Source organism: Quercus robur, chromosome 12 (genome assembly GCF_932294415.1).
Source record: "Quercus robur chromosome 12, dhQueRobu3.1, whole genome shotgun sequence".
NCBI lineage: Eukaryota > Viridiplantae > Streptophyta > Magnoliopsida > Fagales > Fagaceae > Quercus > Quercus robur.
In genome coordinates this window covers 7,789,737-7,801,824 of record NC_065545.1, presented here as the reverse complement: position 1 = coordinate 7,801,824, position 12,088 = coordinate 7,789,737, and the positions used below count along the sequence as shown (strand labels likewise).

General features: G+C 36.7%; 1 protein-coding gene across 1 annotated transcript; it reads left to right on the top strand.

Moving 5' to 3' along the window:
- Positions 1-2,380: 2,380 nt before the first annotated feature.
- LOC126709083 (aspartic proteinase-like protein 1) lies at positions 2,381-11,005 on the top strand. Its single transcript, XM_050409172.1, has 10 exons — positions 2,381-2,996; positions 3,096-3,240; positions 4,766-5,007; positions 5,159-5,386; positions 5,503-5,641; positions 5,718-5,788; positions 5,874-5,973; positions 6,759-6,819; positions 6,965-7,036; positions 10,544-11,005. The coding sequence occupies exons 1-10, from the start codon at positions 2,668-2,670 to the stop codon at positions 10,774-10,776; spliced, it is 1,620 nt and encodes a 539-aa protein (XP_050265129.1). The 5' UTR covers positions 2,381-2,667; the 3' UTR covers positions 10,777-11,005.
- Positions 11,006-12,088: the final 1,083 nt, after the last annotated feature.

The following is a 12,088-nucleotide window of genomic DNA, read 5'->3' as shown; positions in this document are numbered from 1 at the left end:
CATACTAATATATTTTGGCCCTACTAGCCTACCTTTTGAACGGTTAAACCTTATGAAATATCTTGTCGTTTGACTGCGTTTTAAGGATCTTTTTACACCATCCCATTATGCAATTTTGAGGCTCTTTAACCATCCATTAACTCCTACACTTGAGTAGATTCTCCTTAACCTAAGCCGCCCAAATTGAACAAATATTATTCCAAATTTACCTCATGATTGTCGCATTGTTCAATCCCCAACCCTTTTTCTTTCTTTTTAATCATTTTTTTTTTGGTATGGTTCCACCGTTTTTTTTCTTTGGTACCCACAATCTTCTATTGTGTCATTTATCAAAATCTATATAACATATAAAAATTAAAGCATATTATTTATTATTACTACGCTTCTATTAAGTCATATTAGCATAATATTTTGGTTTATTTCAGTTTATTCAGTCCACTTACTTAAAGATAATATATTTTCAATTTAAAAAATGTGTATGTAAGAGCATTAACATTAGGAATGCTAATTGCTAAAATTTTAGCATTTAGCACACTAAACACCAAAAAACTACCTACATCATTTGTGCCAAATCTCAACACATTTGGCATGGAGCTAAAATAATATTCTAATTTTTAGCATTAATTCCTCTCTCCCACTTAGACCTCTCACTCTCTCTCTTGTCCTTCTTTGGTGGTGGGTTTTTGGGATGGCAATTTATGATCTTGTTTTTTATGGTAGTAGTCCGTGAGTCGTTGATCCCTATCTCGTTCCTCTCTCTATGGGCTGATCAAGGAAGTAGTTTTGGGTTTTGATTGGTTTTGACTTTTGAGTGTTGAGTTATTAGATTGCTGTTCAGTGGTCAATGGAGTTGGGTTTTGAATGTGGGTTGTGGTGCTAGTGGTTGTGGGTTGCGAGAAAGGGAGTGGTAGTGCTAGAAGTTGTGGTTTTGGATGTGGGTTGTGATGATTGGGTAATACTGTGGTTGTAGTTTTGGCAGTGTTTTTGTTTTTTTAATAAAATGGTGGATTTTTTAAAATTATTTTAATAAGTAGTGTGTTAGAGTAGAATATGTTATGCGCATTATAAAAAAGTGTGTTAAGCTAAATAAAGTAAGTTTTAATGAGGTTTGGTGAGTCTACAACTCCACTACACACTTAGGCTGTGTTTGAATCGACTGAAAATCATTTCCGGAAATGATTTTCCGTAAAACTCACGCGTTTGGCAGCGACAGAAAATAGATTTTCTGGAAAATCATTTCCGTTTGACCAAAATTTACACTTGTTAACCCGGAAATCATTTTACATACTTATTTTACCTTCAAACGATTTCCGTAGCACGCGCAAAAGAGAGAAACACACTCAGCCAAAACGCAACAAAACACAAGAGGCGAACAAACGTAGCGAAAGAGAGAGAGAACGATCCAGACCCAGAAAGAGAACGAACCCAGAGCCCAGAGCCGTTCGACTTCGCCTTCGCGCCGATCGCCGTTCGAATCGCACCCTTCGTCGTCCCCGATCGCCGTTCGAATCGCACCCTTCGTCGACCCCGATCACGAACCCAGATTCGTCGTCCCCGATCGCCGCAGTCGCAGCACCAATTCGTCGTCCCCGATCGCGATGGTCGCACCCCAAAACCGATTGTCCTCGACCCCAAAACCGATCGTCCTCCCTCTCTTCCTTCTTCTCTCAATTTGACCGGAATATGATTTTTTTTTTCTGGGTTTTATTTGTGTTTTGGTGTTCTGTGTGATTTTGATTTTTGGTGTTGTTGTGGTGGTGGTGTTTTAGTGGTTGTGGCTTTTGATTGCCGGAGTTTGCTGCCGTGAGTTGAATTACCGTGTGAAAAATTTGTAGGAAAATAGCATTTTCAACCATACAACCAAACACCAGAAAATATTTTTCACAATATTTTCTGAAATGCAACCAAACACTTAAAAATATTTTCCTTTCCGAAAAATAACATTTCCGAAAAATAAGTATTTTCCAGAAAATCACTTACATGAAACAAACACAGCCTTAGGGGCAAGTTGCAAGTTGCGACAAAAACAGTGTATTTTATTGTAATACTAGAAAACTCTTTCACACACTCCCTCCCCGAAAGTCCAAAAGCCAGAGCGCAATCCCGGAAATCGAAAAAGGCTAAAACACGTAGGCACAGTCACAGGCACAGCACATAGTTTGCAGACACGTAGTCATCGGATCCCATTGCGTGGCACTATCTGGTTGCACCACCTTAATCCCAACATCATTACCCCTTTTTTTTTTTGTTCATCTTCACTGTCTTATCTTAATCCTCTCACTTAAAAAAATACTTCCAAAATCAAAACAAACACAAAAACCCAAAAACCCACTCCACGTCTCCACCCATATATAATAAACAAAAAACACAAATCATCACACACACACACAAAAACACTTTCAAACTACTCTGCATGTGATGCGCACTGCGCCCACTCTCCCTTCTCGAAATTCCCACTACTCAAGAGTCAGCCCCCCTTGCTCTCTCTGCCACGTTCACGGGCACACACTGTGCGCACTACACCCCCAATGCGCACCTTAGCGTCATTTTCCTCACTCTCTCTCATTTCAAATTCTTCATATAACAAAAAGCCACACTGATCAATAACACTTCACTCATCACTCTCTCAAGTCTCTCTCTTTCTTAACTCTCTCTGCGTTATTTTCGATGGCGAATCGTGCGGTTCTGTTGGTTTTCTTGGTGGTGGCTGGTTATTTCGTTGTTGTGATGAATGGGTCGGGTGGGGCTTTGACGTTGTCGTCTTCGAAGCTGATACACCGGTACTCCGAGGAGGCGAAGGCGTTGTGGGTTTCGAGGAGTGGGAATGTGGATGTGAAGTGGCCAAAGAAGAACAGCGTGGAGTACTTGGAATTGCTTGTGAGAAACGACTTGATGAAGAAGAAGACAAGGCAAAACGTGAAGCTCGTTAACCACTACGACTTGCTTTTCCCTTCCCATGGCAGCCAAACCTTGTTCTTCGGCAATGACTTAGCTTGGTAAACTCTCTCTCTCTCTGTTATTTTTTTTTGAAAATAATTTAAATGTCATTAAGATTAGTAAGAATTTTTTTTTTTTTGAAATGGTGGATGAGACAGGTTGCATTACACATGGATTGATATAGGAACACCGAATGTGTCGTTCATGGTAGCGTTGGATGCTGGAAGCGATTTGCTTTGGGTCCCATGTGATTGCATTAATTGCGCTCCCTTCTCTGCTACTTATTACAATAACACTATGTTGGTACGTTCTTTTATTTATTTTACTGTTTTTGTTTTTGTTCTTCACTTTTTGTTCTACTTCCCTGACATTCATTTTTTTTAAATACTCGCACTTTACTATGATTTCTTTGCTTATCTATTACAATAGACCATGTTTTGATTACTAAGATTTATTGTGTTTCTAAAACATATGCTAATAATGAAGTTACATTCTGAACAGTGATGAAATTCTGAATCTTACTAGTTTTCTGATCCGCACATAATATTTGTTGCTAGAAATTATACTTGATAGTGTGTTTAATGGATGAATACTTTAAAAAAAAAAAAGGTAGGATAAGAAAAATCTGTTGTGTCCCCAAGGTAGCATTATTGGGAGGGGACCACGTACCAGGAAGTTCAAATTCTATATTTATCCTCCCTCCATTGAAGACGGTATCTCATGCCCCTCGGTATATCCGTATATACATCACCCCTCTCTTCAAAAATTATCTAACAACAAGATATGTTCTTTTCTCTCTCTCTCAACACGTGGGTCCCACACAATATTCAATCTTTTAGGGGTGCTTACATCTATATATAAAAATGTGTTCATTTTTTGAATGGGTTGAAATGGGTCATGTTCACATGATTCAAATACATGTTTATTAAACGGGTTGAAACCCGCACGGTTTAGGGGTTTTGACATATAATTATTAAATGAGTCGGGTTAGGTTTAAGGGAGTAATATTTAGGAAGTACTTCCGGAGCACCGAGAATGGTGCTCTCTCCACTCACATTCATGGTGAGTCCACTCATTATATTTATTGTGGGGTCCATTATGAATGTGAGAGAAAGAGCACCATTTATCCCTCCTCGGGGGGGGGGGGGGGGGGAATCTAAGAATTTTCTAGGTTTAAGCTATGTATTTGAATGCCTTACCTCAGCACAACATGATCGCGACCCCTAACACGAATTGCTACCCCTACTATGGGATGGGGTCCACATGTTGTGAGAGAGAGGATATGTATGTCCAATGCATAAGATAATTATATATTGCTTTGCTCCCCTTGGAGCCAAAAAATTACATGTATAAAATAATTCTGTGTTGTGCTTAACTGCATCTCATTTAAATTCTCTCTCTCTCCCTCTCTCAAATGATATATTTTTCTTCCCTCCATTATATACTTGTTGCTTATTCATGTCACTTGAACTAAGAGTGCTTTTGCTTCTATAGATTACATGTTCTTGTTCACCAATAAGACCAATGGATTGGTTACTTGTAAAGGAGTTTAAATCGGCAAAATATATTTGTTAAATTATATTTTTTATTGTTTCTTATCCAAAAAAATTAACCTTTTTATTGTTATTTCTTTATAAATCTTTCCATCTGCTCTCCCCCCCCCTCTCTCTCTGCCCTTTTATTCTACATTTTAATTCCTGAATAAGTGTGGAATGTAATTGCTTTGCACTGGTGCAGTAGTTGAGCTAAGAATTGTAAAAGGTTTAGCAGTTAATTCCAGTGATTGATTGGCAGGTGCTCCCTCGTGTTTGGGGCATCAATTATGCAGGATAAGGATTTGAGTGAATATAACCCATCTTTATCAAACACCAGCAAGAATCTACCTTGCAGCCATCATTTATGCAAACTGGGTACCAATTGCAAAGGTCCTAAGGAGCCCTGTCCATATATTGTTGATTATAGCTCAGAAAACACATCAACTTCTGGATTTTTGGTTGAGGACAAATTGCATTTGGCATCGGTTAGCGATCATGCAACAAAAAATCATGTGCAGGCTTCAGTCATTTTAGGGTGTGTTTGTTTGTCTTCCTTTGTTTCTGCTGCTGTTATTATTATTATTACAATTCTTTTTTGGACTGGTATGTATAGCCGATTTCTTTCTGATGCTTAAACTTGTTACGTTTCCCTTTTTTTTTTTTGGTATTCAATTTTGTCAAAGCAGCTGTGGCAGGATACAAAGTGGTAGTTATTTGGATGGAGCTGCTCCTGATGGTGTTATGGGACTGGGACTTGGGGACATTTCAGTTCCAAGTTTGCTTGCAAAAGCAGGACTGACTCAAAATTCTTTTTCAATTTGTTTTGATGAGAATGATTCTGGGAGAATTCTTTTTGGGGATGAAGTGTTTGCCACCCAACAATCTACTCCATTCTTGCCTTTTGCAGGAAAATCGTATGCCTTCTATTTCTGACCGTTGTTTGCTAAGTGAATTCTCTTGGCAAGGTCTTAGTCCTAGAGATTGTATTCTTGGCATGCCATTTTCTAATTAGTCTGTTTTGCTGTTTCAGTGATGGCTATTTTGTTGGACTAGAGCATTATTGTGTTGGGAGTTTCTGTCTCAAGCTAATCCAATTCCAAGCTTTGGTTGACAGTGGCACATCCTTCACATATCTTCCAGCAAAAGTCTATGAAAAAATTGTTTTCGAGGTGCTTCCTGTTTTTAATTTTATAAAGCTTAAGTTCTTCCCTATCGTGGCCTGAAGTTTGTTTTTTCTTAGTACAGTTTGACAAGCAAGTGAATGCTACCAGGATTCACCTTCAAGAAAGTCCCTTTGAGTACTGCTATAATGCTAGGTTGGATTCTAGATGAGATGATTTTTTTTGGAATCCTCTTACCAGTTCTTAAGAACTTATAGTCATCTGTTCATTTGTGTAACAGTTCACAAGAGTTGCATAGCATTCCTAGCATGAGACTCATGTTTACCACGAACCGAAGCTATCCAATCCATAATCCCTTATTAACTGACTCTGAGAATCAGGTAAGTCTATATTGTAGATTGTATCCATTTTAACATAAACTCATGCTTCTACACTTCTCCAAGAACTGAGTTTGCAAGAAAGTGGACCGTGCGTCTAATATTGCATCAAGAAATGAAAGTCCACATTAAAAACAAAATTTATTTTGTCTGCATGTGGCACAAATGTGAAGTTTATTGTGTGTGCGCACCTCTGTGCACAAGCGTTTGCGACATAGTTGTCAATATCTAGTACTCCTTGGGTGGATCTACATGTCATTGCCACTATACTCATCCACGTTTCCTCAGAGCCATCTGGTGATGTGAAATGATATGAAACACATCAGGAAAAGTAAAATAACTGGTTGCGTTTCTGTAGTAGATGTAATTTGTGTTTTTATGCCTTTTTTTAATTTTTTTTTTCCTTTGGGGGTTGAGGGGGTTGGTCATATTGAGTGCATAAACCTCTTTATCCCCTGATTGTCAACCATCTGTGGATTTAAATCATTTCTTGTTCTTCCCATCTGCAAATAGATATTTGTTTCTTTCCTCTCAAATATATTCTGTATACTCACTCTCAATTTAAAAAGTTGTCATGTCTATGGGATTTCCAGAAAGAACATAAAAAAATCATCTTTAATTACCAGGAAACATGACAAGCACATTTTTTCGTTATATTTCTAGCAAGGTCCTACTTAACACAAAAAGATTTTTCTAGTAAGATCCTATAGTGATTTGATGCAGGGACTGCTCATATGATAGGATGCCGTTATAATGGATAGATATTAATTTTCTGGAATGTGGTGCAGGCATTTTCTAACTTTTGCTTAACTTTACTACCAACGGATGGTGAATATGGTATTATTGGACGTAAGTGTACCTCTCTGCTTCTTGTATTCCTAAACAATTCGCTTGCTTCTTGTCCTTCATCTTTATGTGTTTGTGTGTCACACAAACACATACTTGTGTGTACATATGATGTATTGATTTCTCTGGGTTAACATATCTGTTGCAGAGAACTTCATGAAGGGTTATCGCTTGGTTTTTGATAGGGAAAATTTGAAGTTGGGCTGGTCAAAATCCAATTGTAAGTAATGATGGTTTTCTCATTCTGCTTATTTTAGATATTCATTTGTTTAATCCCTTTGAAGGAAAACACTGTTTCTCATCTTCTTCAAATCTGGTTTCCACAAGCAGAATTTGCAACTTTGGGTTAGAAATTGGTTTTCAGTTTAATTACGCTGAATGTTAAAGCAAGTAATTGGCAGAATTTCTTTTTGGCGATCCTTTGAATTATTGCTTAGTTTTTTCTCCTCGGTTTCAAACTGCTTGTGAAGAATTGATATTATTTGAAGGATAGGTTTAGGTCTTTGCAAGACTTGTGAAACTTGGCAGAATTTTTCACCACTTTTTGTCATTCAAAGTCTGTCTCAGCTTTGACACAAGCTAGCCCTTACTAGACTTTTCGTATCGTTCAATGTGATATTAGCTGATCTGAAGTCCATAATGAAATCTGATTATCCTAACAGCAAATCCATGTCTAGCCTCAGGTTTATTTTTGGGCTTCGATTTTTCGTTAAAGTGAATCAGACTTGAGGAAATTATATAGAAGATATAATTTCAAGTAATTAAATAAATAGATGTATAGGTCAATTTAAAATTTTTGAAGAGAGAAGAATACTATAAATCTGTGGTACATGTTGAGTACAACAATAATGAATGGGTCATACAGTTGTGAATGAACTGAGCTGAGCCGAGTATTGGAAGTTTAGGATTTGTTCATTTAAATTTATTTTGAACATGAGCTAAGCTCGAACTCATTACCAAACAAAATTGCATGTTCAAGTTGGTTCATATTCTTGTCAAACAAGCTTGAGTTTGTACACGAGCTACTTGATTACAAGTAATAATATGATATCTTTTGAACGTGTTTACAAACCATGTAAGAGCTCCTATCTCAAAGTTAATTTTTATGGGGCCATGTTTAGGGAAGAAAATGAAGCGGGTGTAGGGAAGAAAATGCAGCAGATTAACTTTGAGATAGAAGTACATTATTACGTAAGAGCTCGGCTTGTTTAATAATTAAGCCTAAATTTAAGCTTGAGCTTGGCTCATTTGTTAAATAAATAAACATAAACTAGTTTTTTTTTTTTTAGCCGAGTTTGAGCTGTTCATTTACAGCTGTGGCCTCCAGCCTCCACAGCTACTGTGGTCTCTAGGGGTGTCCACGGGAACCCAGAAACCGACCCACCTGCCTAAACCGCTCGGGCCGACCCAAAAACAGGTCGACCTGACGTTGGTGACGGTCGGAGACGGGTCTCCGCCACCAAAAACTGACTTAGGCAGGTCGGATGGCAGGTTTTCTTCTTCAAAACCAGATATACCCGATTTGACTGACGAAACCCATGAAAGAAGGCCGGAGTTACCTAGATCCAGTTAGATTCATGGATATTCCAGTGAAGGTTTGGTAGTTTTTGGTTAGATCCGGTGAAGATCTAGGTTTTCTTCCTTAGATCCGGCGGTGAGATGAAGATTTTGCTCAGATCTACGCTTGATCTGGCAGTGAGATGAAGATTGTGCTTCGATTTTCACTTAGATCTGGTGATAGAGATGAATTTTTCGCTTAAATTTGAGCTTGATGTGATGGTTTTTGCTTCGATTTTTGCTTAGATCTGGTGATTTTGGCTCAAATTTGGGCTTGATGTGGTGATTTTGAGCTTCGATCTGGCGAAGATCTGGTGCTTGTGCATCAATTTTCACTTAGATCCGGTGATAGAGATGAATTTTTCGCTCAAATCTGAGCTTGATGTGATGTTTTTGCTTTGATTTTTGCTTAGATCCAGTGATTTTTGCTCAAATCTGGGCTTGATGTGGTGATTTTGAGCTTCGATCCAGTGATTGTAACTCAGTATGAGGCCGACCGACCCAACCGTTGTCCACTGGAGTTTGATCCGACTTGACCCGAGGTCATTTGTGGTTGGCGGCGGGTCGTTCAGCCATCCACCTGATGTAAGTGGGTCGGTTGCGGGTTGGGCATAAACTTGACCCGGACCGACCCATGGACACCCCTAGTGGTCTCCCAGCTGTTCAATTTTACTGCCTTCTTATACCTTTCACAATAATCTCTCCCTTCACCAAAGGAAAGGAAAAAGAAAAAGATGAAAGACCACATCTTTTCAAACCACTAGTATAATTGAGAACTTTCGAAATCTAAAACTAGTAAAAAGGTCAAAGTGTTTGGTGACTATTTGCAGGCACAAAGTTATCTCTACTAAAAAGCTTGACCCCAGGAGTTGTTTTAATCTGCTGATTGGACTGCATCTGTTCTAAGAGCACTGGTTTGTGCTTAGAGTGCGAAATGAAAGTGGCTACCCCTTGGACAGATTGGGTGTAGCTTGGTTGCATGCTTCTTCTATACCCATACCAGATAGATATCCATATAAATATAATTAAATATTTGGGATTAATAGGTGGCCCATCAGTGTGTGCAATAACTTTTTCATGGAGCCCTTCAACCTTAAAAAAATCAGTCTGTGATAACATTGGATGCTTTTTTTTTACTATTTTATGCTGTCTCTGTGTTTGGGGTGGAGGGGTTGGGGGGTTGGGGAGGGCTCTTACATTTCTTTTCAGGCTTAATCTGTGTTGGTAGTTCAAACTGCTCTTGCTTGCATAGTTCTTAGGGTGGCCGTTGACTGTTGTATTGTATTTCCAGGAAAAGGTCGTTGAAGGTGTTGGTTATACCAGTGCATTACAAGTGAATATATTGCTAAAAATAAGTAATGTCCTTGATGATTCCACAATTTCATTGAGTTCTTGACTTAATGCCCATGAACAGTGCAAGAGGCTTTGGTAAAAAAAAAAAAAAAAAAAAAAGAAGGCAAAACGCTAAATGTGGATGTGGGATCCAAACGGTCGCTAAATATGAAGAAGTTTCATATTATTATTATTATTATTTTTGAGAGAGAAGTTTCATATTGAAGTGTTGTTTATATACCTTGAAAGGAAATATTGGGAAGAGGTAGAGAATGTCTAATGTACTTGTATATATGTTAAAGAAGAATATAGCAACCAAAGTCCTCTCAGCTCTTTCTCCAAAAAAAAAAAAAGAAAAAAAAAAAAAAGCCCTCTCAGCTATGACCTGCCGGAACATTATAAATAATCATTATCTAATGTATTGCCAAGTGGATTTTGTATGTTTGAATAAAACTAAATTTTGCAGTTTGCCATCTTATGAGTTGTGTAAAATTTTATTTTTGGGTTATTATTATTATTATTATTATTATTATTATTTATTTGTTTTGCAGCTTTCGCCAACCAGTCCTTTATATTTAATCATTATCTTATATATTGCGAAGTGGATTTTTTATGTTTAAATAAAACTTAATTTTTGCAGTTTGCCATACTTTAAGTTAAGGATTTATTTTTGGGTTTGTTATTATTATTTTTTACTTGCTTTGTCAGCCAGTCTATATTTTTAGTTAAAAAGGCAATTTTGATCTGTCCTCAATACTTTGCTTTCTAATCTGGGATTGAATTTGCTTTCAACATGTAATTCTCAGAGTCTTGACATTTATTCACCTTGAGTCTACAGGTCAAGATATAAATGGTAACCAAGCGCAGCTCAAACCTCCTTCACATGATGGATCACCAAACCCATTGCCAACCACTGAGCAACAGAGCATCCCTAATACGCATGCAGTTCCACCTGCTGTTGCCGAAAGGGCCTCCTCCAATTCCTCTGTAGCTGTGCCCCAGCAAATTCCCTCTTGGCTTGGTTTGATGATTTCATTAGTACTGCTAGTATTCTTTTTGCCAGTCACCTAATTAAATCCCTTCTTGACTTGTAAATCCTATCTACTCTTTACAAGCTTCTAAACCCAATGAAATTTGCGTTTTCTTTAGGTTATTGTATTGATTGGGGGTTGATGTGATAGTCATAGTCACCTGTTTTAGTTATCTACTTTTGGTCTATAGGTGTCTTTTGTTTTTGATTTGTAATGTTTAAATGTTGCTGTTAGTACAAAGTTATTTTGAGATGCCTCAAATTTGATCATCCTATGCTTTTATCACTTATGTTTAAATTATTGTTGAACGTGACAGGTTTGTTGAACTATAAATTTATTTGGACTAGGGGTGCTTATGGGTTGGTCGAGCTTGGGTTAGGGGTGTAACCTGCTCACTCAACCTTACCATCTTTTGGACCTGCTATCGAACTGATGGATCTGGTGAAATGGTTTGATTCAAAGTTTCAAAACTTTGGGTGGGAGATTGGGTGTCAGGATGTAATTTTCTAAAGAGAAATGTTATGTCTATAACGGTTTCACAACAAATACTAAGTAGTAAGTAATTATTAGCTATTACTAGTGAGTAAAAAAGTAATTTCAATTCTGAGTTCAAAGTAGAACCAATAATAACTTATCATCTATTATGAAAGTATTATGAAAATATTGTAGGCATAACACTTCTCATTTTTTAAAACATAATCAAAATAAAGACTTAGTCATGATTTCATGAATGCTCATCCATTGGAACTATCTTAGGGTACAAAATATCAATATTTTTATTTTGATTTTTTTGCTTGAGTTATTTAAGCAACTAAGAGTGATTTATTTTCTATAATTTCTATTTTTCTGGAATTTTAAGTGAGGTTGAACTGTTGAAGGGAAAATTTTGTGCAATTTCTTGTGTAGATGTAGGGAATTTCAGGTGAGGTTGTGGGTGGCATTATATGAAATTTCTTTTTTTATTCATTTATTTATTTATTTTTAATATTTAAGTGAGGTTGAATTGCTGAAGGGGGGCATACAACTTGATATCTCATTTTTCTTTCCCCTTCCTTTTTAAAAAAATAAAAAATTTTGGGTATAAAGTTTAGCTACAAAATTAGTTATAGTCTAAAATTATAACCTTACTTAATATCATTAATATTATTACATATTTTAAAAATCTAGTTGTTGGATTGCATGTTTTTTTACATTTTTAATATACATATTAAATTTTGTACTAATTGGATATTATTTACTATATAATCTATAAGATTATATTTTATGTATAATTTTAAACTATAAAAATTTATAATTTAAACAATTTATTGATAACATAGTTATTAATTTTTAATTTTTTAGAAATTTTTAGA

Excerpts from the sequence above, each read along its gene's own strand:
- LOC126709083 (XM_050409172.1), top strand. The coding sequence starts at position 2,668 with ATGGCGAATCGTGCGGTTCTGTTGGTTTTCTTGGTGGTGGCTGGTTAT. Across the intron at positions 5,387-5,502 it reads TTGCCTTTTGCAGGAAAATC|TGATGGCTATTTTGTTGGAC; the intron begins GTATGCCTTCTA and ends TTGCTGTTTCAG. Across the intron at positions 5,789-5,873 it reads GAGTACTGCTATAATGCTAG|TTCACAAGAGTTGCATAGCA; the intron begins GTTGGATTCTAG and ends TTTGTGTAACAG.